The sequence below is a fragment of the Acipenser ruthenus genome, chromosome 10 (assembly GCF_902713425.1).
Source record: "Acipenser ruthenus chromosome 10, fAciRut3.2 maternal haplotype, whole genome shotgun sequence".
Classification (NCBI taxonomy): domain Eukaryota; kingdom Metazoa; phylum Chordata; class Actinopteri; order Acipenseriformes; family Acipenseridae; genus Acipenser; species Acipenser ruthenus.
Genome location: NC_081198.1, coordinates 44,793,002 through 44,812,338, shown reverse-complemented (window position 1 = coordinate 44,812,338; position 19,337 = coordinate 44,793,002). Strand labels below are relative to the sequence as shown.

Here is a 19,337-nt window from a genome sequence, read left to right as displayed (position 1 = left end):
TCACTGGACTAATTGAATGCATTGTTTTACAGTCCTCTAGGCTTTGCAGCATAATATATATACACCTAATGACTTTTTAAAAAATGTTATCTCTTCATTATTAAAGTGCTGTATATGTTGTTGTTTTTTTTCAGTTCAGCTGTTACAATGAAATACATGTACACATATTTGTGCTGCTACTGTTAAGAAAGTTCTAGACATTTCCTCACATTATCTGGGATTCATTCTGAGGCTGGTTTACAGTATTTACACATTTGTGCAACTTTTACTGTAAATAGTCGACTGTGAGCATAAGTACTTGATATGTTTGTGTTTATTTTAAAGAAAAGGGTCCAAAAAACATCAAAGGAAACATATACCACTCTTTGCAGTTCATTACTATTTCACATTCACACTGGTAAAATAATCTGCTAATTTAACATTACAAATATATTTCGAAAAAAGTTAGTTATCTTCAGGATTGTGCACTTTCAATACTACTACATTGTTTTATTTTTCTGTAAAATACATACATTACAGCATCATAGGTATATGAGAAATATGAATACATATAACATGAATTCATATGTAATAACAATCAGTTTATTTTGTCTTTATTTTTAATCATACATAAACTACAGAACAAGCCACAGGGAAAACAATAACGCAATACAACAATGTCCAAAAGTGTGTTGTTGTAACACTTATTTAGCACTGAACCACTCAAAATACTCAACTTACCAGTACCCCTACAGGTCATTCCTTATTGCGTTATTGTGTTCACTAGGCTATGGCTTGTACTGTGTCAGTAACCAAATACAGCACACTTTCAGCTAGATAAGCTACTGCATTTGTATACCCCAAGGAACTTTATGCCTTCCATGTATTAGAGTGAACATTATAATATTACTGGATAAATTACACTGTACACAGATTGCAGTTGACAGATGCACAATCATAATAGAGAATGTACATAACATGTTTACATAACCCATATTGTGTTGAATATATTGTACAAAGTTGAGTTGCTACAAAATATAATTTTTTTGATACCTCATACTACATTAAACAACAATACACTGGGATTGAATTATCTGTATGTCCTTTAATTAATACCTTTTTGAAAGACTACCATGATTACAACTTTATGGTTCCACCATTATTGCACCCAGAGTGTTGTTGAAAATAATCTTTCCATCTTTCTCTGTAGTGCACTCAGGTTGGCGCAGAAAGGACATTATTTTAGCTTTCAAATCGGGTGGTGCTGTTTTATTGAACTCGCACGTTTCTGTGAGGAAATCCATCAAAAGCTCCCCTTTTTCGTCCCCCTCCGTAAAACACTCTGTTATGTCCAGGTAGGATGGGAGATCATAGTGTTGGTATTTTAGCCCTGTGCTGTCAAGGTATTCTTTAATGTCTTGAGTAGTTATATACTGGCTGAATTCATTAAAACACAGCTGGTGTTTAAATGTTTTCCAGAGATGGGACCATCCACTGGTACCTGTAAAGAGAATGATAACATTTACAAAAAACGTACCGTGTTTGCTCGAATTTAAGTCGCCCCTGAATTCAAGTCGCACCCCCAAATACGGACACCAAAAAAAAGACCCTGAATGCAAGTCACATTTAACTCGGAATGAAAAAAACACAATAATTAATGGTTAAATTACTTTTTAATTTCTAGGTGCCAGCAGGGAACACTGTATTACTGTACATTAAAACATCAGAGTACATCACATACTATATTACAAATGCAAATGGGAAAAGAAAATATGTACAGAGTACAGTACAGTACTTTCAGTATTGAACGACATTCTTTGCAGTTTATGGTAGCTGGGAAAGAGTAAATTACCTTGAACTTTATTTCAGTCTACTTTATTGTCCTTGTTTGTTTAATTTGGCCAACGTGACTCTGTCACGTTCGCAGGCAAATTAGTGCAAGACAGAAATGTGTAGTTCATCTTAAGTTTGAGTTAGGACTTTAGAGTTTACATTAGTGGGGTTCCCGTAGTTAAACCAGCCACCGACCATAATAACAGTGAGTAAGGTAGAGAATCAGAGAGCGATGGAGAATCCACCATGAAGCAGTACATACCTTAGTGTTCCTGTTTCTTGTGCTCCTCCAGATAGAGAAATAAAGATATATAAATAAATGATTGTTCATTTTGAAGCTGGACCCGCGTTGATCATTTCAACAAGTACTGTACTGGTAATATTATAGTATTACATAGCCTTTCAATTGCGTCTCCGTCTTCTGACACATCTCAGATGCCGCAGTTTCTCTTCAGCAAACAAAATTACTTTTCTTTTAAAAGCTGCATTAAAAAATGTTCATGAAGTTTGCTGTGCAGCCATTTTAATATACCGGTACTGTACCGAGAGTAATATCTGTAGTGGGCAGTACTGTGTACAGTTGGTCTTGTTCAAGCGCACCAGAATAACTGACATGCGCAAATGTAAAATGGTACCCTAACTAAAAACCTTGAATCCAAGTCGCTCCCTCCAGATTTGAACTTTTATTGACTTAAATTTGAGTAAATACGGTATATAGTAACCTATACCTGAAAATGAGATAAGGAGCTGTGTACAGGACTATTTACACTCCAACGTGAATCAACAAACTTACAGTCCCAGTATACTAATAATACATTATTTTCAATATATGTTCTCTTTGAAAGTTGTAGTTTATCTAATTACCGTTTTTGTTTTAGATTGTAGCTTAACCCTCACGCTCTCCCCTCTACCTACTCTGCAGCAGGTCCACTCTGCTTCGACAGGCTTTTACCTAGCTGCTTGGTAAACCAACCCTGGCTTTAGCAATCCCCAGCAGCTTGTAAGCACAAATCCAGAAATGTCCCATACAAATGTTTTGTTGTCACCATATGATTGGATTAGAAATCAAAGTTATCATGCTTAGCTGAGGTGTACCATCAAGTTGAGTTGTGAAGAATATTGAGCTCTTACCTGATACAAGGATGATAAGGAGCTTTCCCTTAGGTCCTAGCAGGCTATGAAAGAACTTGATAGTAGCAGCAGGATCTGACACATAGTAAAGCATCTATTGATGATACAAATAAAATTAAAAAAAAACAACGGTCAATTTTATTTTCACATTAAAAGGGTTGAACATGCCCAGAAATTGGTTTGCTTAAAAAATACCTGAATCATATGAATGAAGTCAAATGTTTTGTTTTCTTTGTTCTCTTTCACATGGTTCTCATACTCAGATGATGTCATCTTATTCCAGTTGAAGGAGACATTTTCAAGGTTTGGGGTCTTGGCAACTAATACTAGGAACATCAGAGAAACCACCATATTTAGAATATTTACAATACACCATGACACAAGAGTCTTAAAAACATTCTTAAAATAACTTCTGGTTGCATGTTTTGAGATAAGGGCCTAATAGTATACAAAGTCAACAGCAAACTGCTCAAGATAGTCTTTCAACATTATTATACAAACTTATTGGTTTACATTTAAGTTTTATAAAAGTATACACTGGTGTGTAGGCCTATAGTGCAAGTTTGAAAAGTAACAGGGATGTCTTTAAAAAATTACAATCTTTGTATGCAGTACTGATACCTTTGTAGTTGTGGATCTGTTCACTGCTGGGCTCCACTATTTCATTATTAACAGAAGCTCCTGGGTATTTTAACTGCAGTTTAGACAGCATTTGGAGATCAACTGCACCTGAAAAGTATGTAAAAATGAGAAATGAAGATATGAAGTATTTCTATGGATAAATGAATCCAATTTAACAACTATGTCAAATATTGTAAATATAATGTTGTCAAAAATAAGTTCTACAAGTATTTACTGCTTCGGACACAAATTACATGAACTGGTAACAAATGTTTCAACATAAACTCGGCTTCTCTGCGCTCATTCTTTCCCATATGATTTGTTAAAAGCTTCAATGTACCTCTGTAGAAGCTGGCGCCACAGCTAGTGAAACGTTATCATTATTGTCTCTGCTGGCAATACCTGCTGCATCGGATGTTGTATTAGGAAAGACCAGTCACCACAAAAAATATTGGGCTTTATAAAGGAGTGATCCCCATTCTTGTACCGTATTTCATTGTGTTTTAAACTTTTTTTTTAAAATTATAATTATCAATTATAAAACTGTAAAAATAAAATAAAATATACAACACATTGAATTGATCCAGCCAGCTGTATTGGGTTTTGGTACAGTGGGGTCACAAAACTCCACAGACAGCCCCAACATTTTTACCAGAACACTATGCTAAATGACACATTTTTGGGGGAGGGGAGGGGGGATTTTTAACAATAAAGTTCTAATACACATTTTAGCTATACAGACAGAGGGGCTGAGCATTTTGATTCACATTTCTTGTCCTGCCCTGCTCCATTTTCCAACTTTGAATAAAAGTTTCAGTCTATTGTTTAATATATTAACTTTCTTCTTTCAGTCTATAACGATTATGTCTTTAAACTGACACAGCAGGAAGCTTTTCAAAACACATTTGACTGAGAATAGCCAAAAGAATGTTTGGGAATTTTCCACACTGGATGAAGTTCACAATACATAGTTTTTTTGGACTTCGGTCTGATTGTGAAATTTTCGTCACTGAACTCTACACATCCATGCACTTGTGTTTCAAACCTTTGAATTAGCAGGCTGTAAGCTTTCTGAAGTGACTGCAGTGCTACCAAAAAGGTTGTGATCTGAACTTTAACTAAGAGCCGTGGCAAGTTTCCAAATTTCAATTGCTCAGCAGAGTGCCACTGTCCTGTGTGATAACATGAACGGAGGTCTTCCTCTTATTTGGTCAAACATACAGTACACAGCTGAGAAAATACATTTCAGATACAATCCTTGCTATTTAGAATTTAAAGATTTAAAGAAAAGTTGAATAATTTGGCAACAAAAAAGTATACTGCCTAAGAGAATATAAGAAAGTATTTTTAACAGGGTTAAAAACATAACATTATCCAGATTAGTAGTACTTGTGTAAGGCTTTTTTCATTACTGAAAATGTAATTACATTGTAACTACTTTGTATTTGCAATAGAATTGCTATGCACATTAATTCATGATACACCTACAATTAATACTAAAACATGAATTAATCACAGACAGGGACAGCATTATAGAAACAGACAAATGCATATGTGAATATTGCTGAATGTATCATTATTGAGATGTACTTCTTGTGACTTCAATATGAAATAAACAGTTTAAAATAATATCTAAACTGTATGCGTAGATGCGTTTTTTATGTATTTTTTTTTTTATCATCGTCTGTTATGTAAATGTGATGAGCAATATTTTCCAAAATACTGTGGTAGAAGCTAATAGATACTATCATTTGCAAAACAAATAAACCAGACACCAATAACAAAGCTAATAACAATTTCAATCCTATGAAATGATAATATATTCAGGCTTACCTGCTCCACTTCCGACACCCAGAACATTAAAGCTGCATTTTCCATCTCCAATGCTTTAAAAAAAAAAAAAAAAAAAAAAAAAGATCTTGATAAATACATTCTAGCCACAAACTGTATTTTACAATGAATAAATAAAGACATTCAGACGCAAATGCCCACTGAACTCTAAACTCTGTTGTTGACTTCATCTAAAAAGAGGCTTAACAAAGAACAGTGACAGCTTTTACGACTTCATTGTAAGGAAAGAATATTTACTGTCAGTAAAATCTGACAGAAGTCTACTGAAAAGAAGGTAAACATTGCAAAAGGAGACCCACAAGTACTTACAACCCTGTTTTACCCCACTCTCATTGTTTCAAGTTTAGTTTCAACAGCTGAACGAAAAAAATAAAAATACATACATTAATGACTCTTTGGGCGCTTACAGATATTAACTGTCTCTGTGGCCAATTATCTTGCAGGTAATATCCACAGCATCAGATGTTACACCAGATTTAATGTTTTATCATACAATTTACTTTTCTTCCTGAAATCTCTATATTTGTAATAGGGTGAGTCAAGGCCTTCTATTTATCCGATGACTGAACAGATACTTAGATTATATTAACTATTTAATATACTGTTGCTATTATATGAGATAAAGGTAAGGTTGAGTAATAAATTACATAGCCAACTATTATTCTTTACAAATGTGTGGTCCCTTATTAAACATACTACAGGCCTTAATTCTTTTAATAGGCACTGTGCTTATGCACATGTAGACAACAGTTTATTTAACCCTATTGCTTGTATTTGTTATTGTTGCCTTAGTAATATTCCTGTTACCAGTAGTCTCCGCATATAAGAACACCTCCTAAGAGAACACTTTGCCTAAGGGAACATCCTTGTGGTGAAACAGATTTTTCCCATTGTAAAAGTTTTGTCTGAAGGAACAGAACTTTGCTTAAAAGACCACCTTTTTGGCACCGCTAGCAATTTGTTCATAACTGATACAGTACTGTTTTGTAACCTGATAATACATCATCATTAAACTTAAATTCAAATGGTTTATTCAAGGCACACTGATTGGTTTATTAAATATTTCCAGAGCCGTCATCATATCATTGGCTCGTTTTGTTAACTGATTTCCATGAGTGCACTTCATCGCTACAAAATAGCATGTAAACAAATGGAGAAATGTGCCGTTGCTTCGCTAGTTACAAAAAGTTGGAAATTGTTCAAGCTCCTGAAAAAATCTTGAATCAGACACAAGTTGCCGAGCAATTTGGTGTTTTTCGTTCTGGTGAGTTTCTGTGTTATTTTAGTTTGACAGTTTGTCTGTTACTTTATTATTATAGTTTATTAACATACACTTACCTATTGCTTTTCTCGTACTTATTCTATTAATTTAATATGTTGATGAACATGCGTCATGACAAGTAATAAATATGTATGTATTTATTGATTCAATTGTGTCTGGTGGTCAACTCTGTCTTATTAAAGAACACTGTACCTTTTGATTTTGTATCTGAAAAATAACTAATGGCGCTTCTGTCCTGAATTTCCACACCACCCTCCATTTAAATTCAGAAATTCGCGCATGCGCAGTATAGGTGATATCTACCTTTTTTACAGTCTACCAATTTCCCATGACACTGGCACTCAAATAAAAATAAAAGGTTATAAGCCATTTTGTGTATGGGGTACCTGAACTGAAGAAGAGCTCTGTGCAAGTAAAATATTTTGTTCTATTATTGAGGTATTATTTGGTATTGTAGGCTATGGTCTCGAAACACTGAATTAATAATAAGGATATTATCCACACATGTCACTTAACATTATCTTGTGACCTGGGCAGAAGCCAAAAACAACACAGCGCCCCCTACTGTTATTTTAATACATATTTCCAGTTTTCTTTTGCCACCTGATGGAAGGAATAACAAAGTGCTGCTGAATCAAAGTTTTTCAGAAAATTCACAATTGCTGCCATGTGACACTGTCATACGTTTTAGGCTATGCCAAGCCAAATTATCAAATTCAATTCAAGATATCTCAAATGGGCAGGAACTCATTTTGAGATATCTCAAATTCAATTCGAGATATCTCCAACTGGAAAGGAAATCAATTCGAGATATCTCAAATTCAATTTGAGATATCTCGAACTGACTTCCTGTCTAGTTTGAGATATCTTGAAATGAGCCGGAAGTCCATTCAAAACAGAGCAGTTTCACATGAAGTCAATTTGAGATATCTCAAACAGGACAGGAAGTCAATTTGAGATATCTCGAATTGAGTTTGAGATATCTTGAAATCGAGTTAGTTTGAGATATCTGCAATTCAATTTAAGATATCTTGAAATGCATTTCAAGATATCTCTAAATGATAATTTGGCTTGCCATAGTCAGGCGGCATGCTGTTATCTGCGGTGGGGGGTAGGAACATGCTGCTCCCACTGCATACTATAACATACTTTCTTTAATACAACACGCATAAATACCCCACAAAAATAAATGTATATGCAACTGTACTGTAACACTTTGAAATAATGATATTTTTCTTGTATTACCTTGCTAGTTCGCCTGGGAGTATCTCATCAATAAATACTTGCATACACTTGTGTTCAGTTGAGCGATCCAGGAACAAGTTGAATGATTTCAAATACCGGCTTTCATCACTCAACAGGGTTTTCATGGAAGACGCCATATCTAGTTTGCTGTGGAGTTCGAAAACAAAGAAACCTGGATATTTATATCCTCAGAGTGAATGAAGCCTGCTGTGCATGTCACTGCCTCCCCTGAGTGATACAACATTTCATTGTCGATTAAAAACAGCTTGGCTGGTCTATTGATTTGGAGCTAGACATTACTGTATTTAAGGGCTCTGAAAAAATAAATACTGATATCCAAAGAAACAGATGTCTGGGAGCTGCTTCCTGGCCTCCCATCTTAGTTCAGTATCACAGTCTCTTGGAAATCTTAATCTCTGACTGTGCTTACAGTACTTCCTGCCAGGTCAATTTAAGTTCAGCTGTACAAACATTCACTGTATTAGTTAAAGTTGAACAAAGCCATTACACATCATATTACAGCAACAACTGAAAGCAATAATGCCTTTAATAAATCTGACCCTCTGCATAAAATAGAATTTCACATATTCCAAGTAATTAATAATTATATAATTTGTATCAAGACTGTTAAAGTGTAATTTTCTGTGCATTTTTTATCAGAATTGTTTTATGACCCTGGATGATTTACTGTTTTACAGAGCTACTCAATCACACTTCAAGATACAGGTTGGCAGGGGCCAAACACATTAGTCTCCCATAATCCTTTAATTTAATAATGCATTTTTTTTTTAAAATCCATGCTTAATTGTTTTTCACTTTCATATTACATGTCTTAAAGGTTGATTCATAATCAGTCACATATACTTCCTCCCTATTCCTGTTATGTCACTGTGAACTGTAATGGATTGTGCAATTGCAACGAGAGGTTACGAATGTCTACTACAGTTCTGTTGTAGGAGAAAATAAAGTTTTTTTGGTTATACTGATAAAAGTGTTACAGAGCAGAGCTACAAATCTGATATTTTTACTACGGGTTGACAAATGTTTCAAATGTCTACATTTTTAAAATATGCACTTATACAACAGTTTAAAACTGCAGGGAGCTACATCGTTACAAAGCAAATAGTAATTTACCAAAATGTCTTCAATGTTGTACCTGGGTGGGTATGAACTCCTTAAGGGCATTCCAAAATGTTCAAACCCAGCTGAAGTTAGACACTCTTGAAAAAAGTACTCACTTACGTCTTGAGTTCTTTAGCTGCAGCAAACAATGGTGAGAAAACCAGTGGGAAACGCTCTCAAGGAATTGAAAGAAGAAGCTTTTGAAAAAGTTTAAGTACAGGAAGTTTGAATCCCACCCACTTGAGTGTGTGTGTGTGGGGGTGTAATTCGTCACAATTTAAAGATGCAGGATCCTTTTTTCTGTGGAACAAAGTCCAAATTCTGGGTTTGGTTGGTTTCTAAAAATGAACATGAATAATAAATAAATACCTCTAAGCCTATACAACAGTTTATACATTTAACCAAGTGTCATTCCCACTCTGAAATGCTTTAAAGCCTTTTAAAATAAGAATGCAACATTCATTGACATCTGTCTTTAAGAGTGGATTTCTTTAAGCAGTGTATAAAATGTCAGGTTCTGAAAATCCAGAGAGATTATTAGCTTCCATTTGTTGGAGTATGAACTTTACCCATATGTTTTGTAGAATATGGGCCCTATTTTAAATTGAGCTGTAGATAAGGTGTGCATTTAGGAAGGTCAAGTACAGACATTGTAATAAACATTTTCAAAATGTAAACAATTTTATATTTTCCATTTTCATATTACAAAACAGGGCTTCTTAATTCATTTAAATTTAAAAAGGGCATTTTAAACACAGCTTAATAAGGGGTAGAGAAACTTTAGCCCAATATTACCCACGACTCGAAGTAAGGGTTATACTGTATTTAAAAATAAGAATGCAAGTTTTCAATTTTATACGCACATATAGCATATGGTCAAGCTCAGCATTTTATTATTATTATTATTATTATTATTATTATTATTATTTTTTTTTTTTTTCAGCTGTTACAATGAAATACATGTACACATATTTGTGCTGCTACTGTTAAGAAAGTTCTAGACATTTCCTCACATTATCTGGGATTCATTCTGAGGGTGGTTTACAGTATTTACACATTTGTGCAACCTTTACTGTAAATAGTCGACTGTGAACTTTCGAAAAAAGTTAGTTATCTTCAGGATTGTGCACTTTCAATACTACTACATTGTTTTATTTTTCTGTAAAATACATACATTACAGCATCATAGGTATATGAGAAATATGAATACATATAACATTAATTCATATGTAATAACAATCAATTTATTTTGTCTTTATTTTTAATCATACATAAACTACAGAACAAGCCACAGGGAACAGAATAACGCAATACAACAATGTCCAAAAGTGTGTTGTTGTAACACTTATTTAGCACTGAACCACTCAAAATACTCAACTTACCAGTACCCCTACAGGTCATTCCTTATTGCGTTATTGTGTTCACTAGGCTATGGCTTGTACTGTGTCAGTACTACAGATTGCAGTTGACAGATGCACAATCATTATAGAGAATGTACATAACATGTTTACATAACCCATATTGTGACGAATATATTGTAAAAAGTTGAGTTGCTACAAAACAGAATTTTTTTGATCCCTCATACCACATTAAACAACAATACACTGGGATTGAATTATCTGTATGCCCTTTAATTAATAACCTTTTGAAAGACTACCATGATAACTTTATGGTTCCACCACTATTGCACCCATAGTGCTGTTGAAAATAATCTTTCCATCTTTCTCTGTAGTGCACTCGGGTTGGCGCAGAAAGGACATTATTTCAGCTTTCAGATCGGGTGGTGCTGTTTTACTGAACTCGCACGTTTCTGTGAGTAAATCCATCAAAAGCTCCCCATTTTTGTCCCCCTCCGTAAAACACTCTGTTATGTCCACGTAGGATGGGAGATCATAGTGCTGGTATTTTAGCCCTGTGCTGTCAAGGTATTCTTTAATGTCTTGAATAGTTATATCCTGGCTGAATTCACTCAAACACAGCTGGTGTTTAAATGTTTTCCAGAGATGGGACCATCCACCTGTACCTGTAAAGAGAATGATAACATTTACAAAAAAACGTACCATGTTTGCTCGAATTTAAGTCGCCCCTGAATTCAAGTCGCACCCCCAAATACGGACACCAAAAAAAAGACCCTGAATGCAAGTCACATTTAACTCGGAATGAAAAAAACACAATAATTAATGGTTAAATTACTTTTTAATTTCTAGGTGCCAGCCGGGAACACTGTTTTACTGTACATTAAAGCATTAGAGTACATCACATACTATATTACAAATGCAAATGGGAAAAGAAAATATGTACAGAGTACAGTACAGTACTTTCAGTATTGAATGACATTCTTTGCAGTTTATGGTAGCTGGGAAAGAGTAAATTACCTTGAACTTTATTTCAGTCTACTTTATTGTCCTTGTTTGTTTAATTTGATCAACGTGACTCTGTCACGTTCGCAGGCAAAATTAGTGCAAGACAGAAATGTGTAGTTCATCTTAAGTTTGAGTTAGGACTTTAGAGTTTACATTAGTGGGGTTCCCGTAGTTAAACCAGCCACCGACCATAATAACAGTTAGTAAGGTAGAGAATCAGAGAGCGCTGGAGAATCCACCATGAAGCAGTACATACCTTAGTGTTCCTATTTCTTGTGCTCCTCCAGATAGAGAAATAAAGATATATAAATAAATGATTGTTCATTTTGAAGCTGGACCCACGTTGATCATTTCAACAAGTACTATACTGGTAATATTATAGTATTACATAGCCTTTCAATTGCGTCTCCGTCTTCTGACACATCTCAGATACCGCAGTTTCTCTACAGCAAACAAAATTACTTTTCTTTTAAAAGCTGCATTAAAAAATGTTCATGAAGTTCGCTGTGCAGCCATTTTAATATACCGGTACTGTACCGAGAGTAATATCTGTAGTGGGCAGTACTGTGTACAGTTGGTCTTGTTCAAGCGCACCAGAATAACTGACATGCGCAAATGTAAATTGGTACCCTAACTAAAAACCTTGAATCCAAGTCGCTCCCCCCAGATTTGAACTTTTATTTTGGCCACAAGAGTGTGACATAAATTTGAGTAAATAAGGTATATAGTAACCTATACCTGAAAATGAGATAAGGAGCTGTGTACAGGACTATTTACACTCCAACGTGAATCAACAAACTTACAGTCCCAGTATACTAATAATACATTATTTTCAATATATGTTCTGTTTGAAAGTTGTAGTTTATCTAATTACCGTTTTTGTTTTAGATTGTAGCTTAACCCTCACGCTCTCCCCTCTACCTACTCTGCAGCAGGTCCACTCTGCTTCGACAGGCTTTTACCTAGCTGCTTGGTAAACCAACCCTGGCTTTAGCAATCCCCAGCAGCTTGTAAGCACAAATCCAGAAATGTCCCATACAAATGTTTTGTTGTCACCATATGATTGGATTAGAAATCAAAGTTATCATGCTTAGCTGAGGTGTACCATCAAGTTGAGTTGTGAAGAATATTGAGCTCTTACCTGATACAAGGATGATAAGGAGCTTTCCCTTAGGTCCTAGCAGGCTATGAAAGAACTTGATAGTAGCAGCAGGATCTGACACATAGTAAAGCATCTATTGATGATACAAATAAAATTAAAAAAAAACGGTCAATTTTATTTTCACATTAAAAGGGTTGAACATGCCCAGAAATTGGTTTGCTTAAAAAATACCTGAATCATATGAATGAAGTCAAATGTTTTGTTTTCTTTGTTCTCGTTCACATGGTTCTCATACTCAGATGATGTCATCTTATTCCAGTTGAAGGAGACATTTTCAAGGTTTGGGGTCTTGGCAACTAATACTAGGAACATCAGAGAAACCACCATATTTAGAATATTTACAATACACCATGACACAAGAGTCTTAAAAACATTCTTAAAATAACTTCTGGTTGCATGTTTTGAGATAAGGGCCTAATAGTATACAAAGTCAACAGCAAACTGCTCAAGATAGTCTTTCAACATTATTATACAAACTCATTGGTTTACATTTAAGTTTTATAAAAGTATACACTGGTGTGTAGGCCTATAGTGCAAGTTTGAAAAGTAACAGGGATGTCTTTAAAAAATTACAATCTTTGTATGCAGTACTGATACCTTTGTAGTTGTGGATCTGGTCACTGCTGGGCTCCACTATTTCATTATTAATAGAAGCTCCTGGGTATTTTAACTGCAGTTTAGACAGCATTTGGAGATCAACTGCACCTGAAAAGTATGTAAAAATGAGAAATTTTAGTTTTGCAGTGACCAAGAAACGGCTTGTGTTGCAGTTTTCTAAATCATATTTTGTGGTAATAAAAAGGTAATTTGATTCCAGGATTTTAAATTATTATACAGTATTACAGTGTCTACCTTTATGTTAGGGCAACTCCATAAAAATTAGATGTTTGTTACATTAAATAAGTGACCATCAGTATCAGATAATGGCACGAAAGCCTTTCTAAGTGGGTGGGCCAAGGTCTGGGGGCGGGGGTGGGGGGTTGATATGAAGTATTTCTATGAATAAATGAATCCAATTTAACAACTGTGTCAAATATTGTAAATATAATGTTGTCAAAAATAAGTTCTACAAGTATTTACTGCTTCGGACACAAATTACATGAACTGGTAACAAATGTTTCAACATGTTTCAACAGTTCTATATTGCTACAAGATGACGAATGCAGCAACATTCGCTACCACACATAAACTCGGCTTCTCTGCGCTCATTCTTTCCCATATGATTTGTTAAAAGCTTCAATGTACCTCTGTAGAAGCTGGCGGCACAGCTAGTGAAACGTTACAATTATTGTCTGTCAACATAGTTCCGGTGTCATCTTAATTTGTGGATTTATTTGATTTTTATATATATATATAATATATATATATATATATATATATATATATATATATATATATATATATATATATATAATGAATTACTGTCTCTGCTGGCAATACCTGCTGCATCGGATGTTGTATTAGGAAAGACCAGTCACCACAAAAAATATTGGGCTTTATAAAGGAGTGATCCCCATTCTTGTACCGTATTTCATTGTGTTTTAAACTTTTTTTTTTAATTATAATTATCAATTATAAAACTGTAAAAATAAAATATACAACACATGGAAATGATCCAGCTAGCTGTATTGGGTTTTGGTACAGTGGGGTCACAAAACTCCACAGACAGCCCCAACATTTTTACCAGAACACTATGCTAAATGACACATTTTTGGGGGAGGGGAGGGGGGATTTTTAACAATAAAGTTCTAATACACATTTTAGCTATACAGACAGAGGGGCTGAGCATTTTGATTCACATTTTTTGTCCTGCCCTGCTCCATTTTCCAACTTTGAATAAAAGTTTCAGTCTATTGTTTAATATATTAACTTTCTTCTTTCAGTCTATAACGATTATGTCTTTAAACTGACACAGCAGGAAGCTTTTCAAAACACATTCGACTGAGAATAGCCAAAAGAATGTTTGGGAATTTTCCACACTGGATGAAGTTCACAATACATAGTTTTTTTGGACTTCGGTCTGATTGTGAAATTTTAGTCACTGAACTCTACACATCCATGCACTTGTGTTTCAAACCTTTGAATTAGCAGGCTGTAAGCTTTCTGAAGTGACTGCAGTGCTACCAAAAAGGTTGTGATCTGAACTTTAACTAAGAGCCGTGGCAAGTTTCCAAATTTCAATCGCTCAGCAGAGTGCCACTGTCCTGTGTGATAACATGAACGGAGGTCTTCCTCTTATTTGGTCAAACATACAGTACACAGCTGAGAAAATACATTTCAGATACAATCCTTGCTATTTAGAATTTAAAGATTTAAAGAAAAGTTGAATAATTTGGAAACAAAAAAGTATACTGCCTAAGAGAATACAAGAAAGTATTTCTAACAGGGTTAAAGACATACACATTATCCAGATTAGTAGTACTTGTGTAAGGCTTTTGTCATTACTAAAAATGTAATTACATTGTAACTACTTTGTATTTGCAATAGAATTGCTATGCACATTAATTCATGATACACCTACAATTAATACTAAAACATGAATTAATCACAGACAGGGACAGCATTATAGAAACAAACAAATGCATATGTGAATATTGCTGAATGTATCATTATTGAGATGTACTTCTTGTGACTTCAGTATGAAATAAACAGTTTAAAATAATATCTAAACTGTATGCGTAGATGCGTTTTTTATGTATTTTTTTTTTTTATCATCGTCTGTTATGTAAATGTGATGAGCAATATTTTCCAAAATACGGTGGTAGAAGCTAATAGATACTATCATTTGCAAAACAAATAAACCAGACACCAATAACAAAGCTAATAACAATTTCAATCCTATGAAATGATAATATATTCAGGCTTACCTGCTCCACTTCCGACACCCAGAATATTAAAGCTGCATTTTCCATCTCCAATGCTTTAAAAAAAAAAAAAGATTTTGATAAATACATTCTAGCCACAAACTGTATTTTACAATGAATAAATGAAGACCTTCAGACGCAAATGCCCACTGAACTCTATTGTTGACTTCATCTAAAAAGAGGACAGGAAGTCAATTTGAGATATCTCGAATTGAATTTGAGATATCTCGAATTGAGTTTGAAATATCTTGAAATCGAGTTAGTTTGAGATATCTGCAATTCAATTTAAGATATCTTGAAATGCATTTCGAGATATCTCTAAATGATAATTTGGCTTGCCATAGTCAGGCGGCATGCTGTTATCTGCGGTGGGGGGTAGGAACATGCTGCTCCCACTGCATACTATAACATACTTTCTTTAATACAACACGCATAAATACCCCACAAAAATAAATGTATATGCAACTGTACTGTAACACTTTGAAATAATGATATTTTTCTTGTATTACCTTGCTAGTTCGCCTGGGAGTATCTCATCAATAAATACTTGTATACACTCGTGTTCATTTGAGCGATCCAGGAACATGTTGAATGATTTGAAATACCGGCTTTCATCATGCAACAGGGTTTTCATGGAAGACGCCATATCTAGTTTGCTGTGGAGTTCGAAAACAAAGAAACCTGGATATTTATATCCTCAGAGTGAATGAAGCCTGCTGTGCATGTCACTGCCTCCCCTGAGTGATACAACATTTCATTGTCAATTAAAAACAGCTTGGCTGGTCTATTGATTTGGAGCTAGACATTAATGTATTTAAGGGCTCTGAAAAAATAAATACTGAGATCCAAAGAAACAGATGTCTGGGAGCTGCTTCCTGGCCTCCCATCTTAGTTCAGTATCACAGTCTCTTGGAAATCTTAATCTCTGACTGTGCTTACAGTACTTCCTGCCATGTCAATTTAAGTTCAGCTGTACAAACATTCCCTGTATTAGTTAAAGTTGAACAAAGCCATTACACATCATATTACAGCGACAACTGAAAGCAATAATGCCTTTATTAACTCTAACCCTCTGTATAAAATAGAATTTCACATATTCCAAGTAATTAATAATTATATAATTTGTATCAAGACTGTTAAAGTGTAATTTTCTGTGCATTTTTTATCAGAATTGTTTTATGACCCTGGATGATTTACTGTTTTACAGAGCTACTCAATCACACTTCAAGATACAGGTTGGCAGGGGCCAAACACATTAGTCTCCCATAATCCTTTAATTTAAAAGGAAAACATACTATAGGCATATATCCTCATCCATACATTTTCATTAAGTGTCCCAGTTGAACAGGAATAATGCATTTTTTTTTAAAATCCATGCTTAATTGTTTTTCACTTTCATATTACATGTCTTAAAGGTTGATTCATAATCAGTCACATATACTTCCTCCCTATTCCTGTTATGTCACTGTGAACTGTAATGGATTGTGCAATTGCAATGAGAGGTTACGAATGTCTACTACAGTTCTGTTGTAGGAGAAAAGAAAGTTTTTTTTGTTATACTGATAAAAGTGTTACAGAGCAGAGCTACAAATCTGATATTTTTACTACGGGTTGACAAATGTTTCAAATGTCTACATTTTTAAAATACAACAGTTTAAAACTGCAGGGAGCTACATTGTTACAAAGCAAATAGTAATTTACCAAAATGTCTTCAATGTTGTACCTGGGTGGGTATGAACTCCTTAAGGGCATTCCAAAATGTTCAAACCCAGCTGAAGTTAGACACTCTTGAAAAAAGTACTCACTTACGTCTTGAGTTCTTTAGCTGCAGCAAACAATGGTGAGAAAACCAGTGGGAAACGCTCTCAAGGAATTGAAAGAAGAAGCTTTTGAAAAAGTTTAAGTACTACATTTGAATCCCACCCACTTGAGTGTGTGTGTGGGGGTGTGTAATTTGTCACAATTTAAAGATGCAGGATCCTTTTTTCTGTGGAACAAAGTCAAAATTCTGGGTTTGGTTGGTTTCTAAAAATGAACATGAATAATAAATAAATACCTCTAAGCCTATACAACAGTTTATACATTTAACCAAGTGTAATTCCCACTCTAAAATGCTTTAAAGCCTTTTAAAATAAGAATGCAACATTCATTGACACCTGTCTTTAAGAGTGGATTTCTTTAAGCAATGTATAAAACGTCAGGTTCTGAAAATCCAAAGAGATTATTAGCTTCCATTTGTTGGAGTATGAACTTTACCCATATGTTGAGAATATGGGCCCTATTTTAAATTGAGCTGTAGATAAGGTGTGCATTTAGGAAGGTCAAGTACAGACATTTGTAATAAGATTGCACCTCACACGGGTTCGTTGCCCCTTTAAACCAGACCCAGGACACCAGAATTGAATTTTCACGCGGTTACGCGCTATTTTTAATAAGCACAAACAAAACACAAAAACACCTAGCTCCTTCGGAGCGCTAACTAAAACTTAGGAACACCCTGACTATAAAGTCGGACGGCTAAGCCGTTTCCCCACAACACAAAACACACAGGATTTCTACACTTGACGACTGCTTGGAAGCAAAGCACACCTTCCTGCCTCCTTCTCCTCAGCAGCCTTGAGCAGACTAGCTACCTCTCTGAAATACCCTGCACCTGGTTTTAATTTAACAATAGCTACCAGGTGCAGGGGATAATTAATAATAAAACAATTAACAAATCAATTAAACAATAAAGTAAAACAATTAAACAATAAACCGAATACAATTAAATTAAACAAATGTGCATTCCGCACATGTTTTTTTTTCTTCAGGGAGGCTTTAACCCCCTCCCTGCTATCTTACACATTGTAATAAACATTTTCAAAATGTCAACAATTTTATATTTTCCATTTTCATATTACAAAACAGGGCTTCTTAATTCATTTAAATTTAAAAAGGGCATTTTAAACACAGCTTAATAAGGGGTAGAGAAACTTTAGCCCAATATTACCCACGACTCGAAGTAAGGGTTATACTGTATTTAAAAATAAGAATGCAAGTTTTCAATTTTATACACAAACATATAGCATAGCTTCTATTCATTAATACAACTTCTGTTTTCTAATTTGCTATTTCTTTTTTTCTGTATCATATACAGTGAAATGGTTACAATAGACAGCTGGTAATAGAGTGTGATGAGACTGTTTTCAAATTGCGTGGGTCTGACAGGGTCTTAATGGGTTTTATATGAAGCTGGTTTTAAGAAGAGGTGTGTATTTTGATCTTACCTTAAGTTAACATGGTGGATATATCGGTTTCTTTTTTGATGTTATTTTGAAATATATGCATATGTTGCACACTCGGAAATAATTAAACTCCCAAGATTGAAGTAAACGTATTTGTTTATTTAGTCTGAAAATAATTAAAAGAAAACACTTCTCAGTACAGTACATTCGTAAACTTTCTGCATTGCTTTCATTCAGCTCGTTGACTGGCACACTGCCGGTGTAGCGCCATCTGCAGTCACGACTGTACTAGAGCAACTCCAACAAACACATTATTTCTACCAAAATAATGAGGTAAGTATTTTTAGTAAAGGTCAAGCTCAGCATTTATTTATTTATTTATTTATTTATTTATTTATTTATTTTTTGTATTTTTTTTCTAGTTGGTAAGTAACTATAGTCCCAGTATGTTTTCTGTAGATTACTGACTTGCCTGTATGTCAAGAAAGAAAGAATCTTATCGATGCCACTAACTAAATGGTTACATTTTTTAACAGTAAATTCACTTCAACATATATACTTCACTTCAAAATAAATATCCCATGTAGTAGTTCTCTCAAGAGGGGATATAAACAAAATTAATCTTACCTGCTTCAGGATTTTGAAGAGTCGTTGAGTCTT

At 34.5% G+C, this 19,337-nt stretch overlaps 2 protein-coding genes across 8 annotated transcripts; both read right to left on the bottom strand.

Annotated features, from left to right (window-relative positions):
- Positions 1–295: 295 nt before the first annotated feature.
- LOC117409089 (histamine N-methyltransferase-like) lies at positions 296–9,319 on the bottom strand. Of its 4 annotated transcripts, none has more exons than XM_034014735.3 (7): positions 9,185–9,319; positions 7,943–8,089; positions 5,398–5,450; positions 3,565–3,672; positions 3,139–3,269; positions 2,944–3,037; positions 296–1,480 (listed from the first exon to the last, which is right to left on the bottom strand). In XM_034014735.3, the coding sequence occupies exons 2-7, from the start codon at positions 8,077–8,079 to the stop codon at positions 1,125–1,127; spliced, it is 879 nt and encodes a 292-aa protein (XP_033870626.3). In that variant the 5' UTR covers positions 8,080–8,089; positions 9,185–9,319; the 3' UTR covers positions 296–1,124. The 4 variants fall into 4 exon arrangements, with proteins under 4 accessions (XP_033870626.3, XP_033870633.3, XP_033870618.3 ...); XM_034014742.3 differs by having other exon boundaries at positions 9,181–9,314; XM_034014727.3 differs by having other exon boundaries at positions 9,077–9,308.
- Positions 9,320–9,726: 407 nt separating this feature from the next.
- LOC117409074 (histamine N-methyltransferase-like) lies at positions 9,727–17,372 on the bottom strand. 4 transcript variants are annotated; one of them, XM_034014693.2, is made up of 7 exons: positions 17,263–17,372; positions 15,963–16,109; positions 15,457–15,509; positions 13,187–13,294; positions 12,761–12,891; positions 12,569–12,662; positions 9,727–11,087 (listed from the first exon to the last, which is right to left on the bottom strand). In XM_034014693.2, exons 2-7 carry the CDS (start codon positions 16,097–16,099, stop codon positions 10,732–10,734), a joined length of 879 nt encoding a protein of 292 aa, XP_033870584.1. In that variant the 5' UTR covers positions 16,100–16,109; positions 17,263–17,372; the 3' UTR covers positions 9,727–10,731. The 4 variants fall into 4 exon arrangements, with proteins under 4 accessions (XP_033870584.1, XP_033870592.1, XP_033870565.1 ...); XM_034014701.2 differs by having other exon boundaries at positions 17,259–17,361; XM_034014674.3 differs by having other exon boundaries at positions 17,177–17,339.
- Between the last annotated feature and the right edge of the window lie 1,965 nt (positions 17,373–19,337).

Bases quoted from the DNA above. Each gene is read 5' to 3' on its own strand.
- LOC117409089 (XM_034014716.3), bottom strand. From the start codon at position 9,127: ATGCCCTTAAGGAGTTCATACCCACCCAG. The intron at 5,451-7,942 runs GTAATACAAGAA...TTTTTTTTAAAG, and splicing joins CTCCCAGGCGAACTAGCAAG to CATTGGAGATGGAAAATGCA. The intron at 3,270-3,564 runs GTATCAGTACTG...TGATGTTCCTAG, and splicing joins ACAGATCCACAACTACAAAG to TATTAGTTGCCAAGACCCCA.
- LOC117409074 (XM_034014674.3), bottom strand. From the start codon at position 17,205: ATGCCCTTAAGGAGTTCATACCCACCCAG. The intron at 15,510-15,962 runs GTAATACAAGAA...TTTTTTTTAAAG, and splicing joins CTCCCAGGCGAACTAGCAAG to CATTGGAGATGGAAAATGCA. The intron at 12,663-12,760 runs GTATTTTTTAAG...TATCATCAATAG, and splicing joins ACTTCATTCATATGATTCAG to ATGCTTTACTATGTGTCAGA.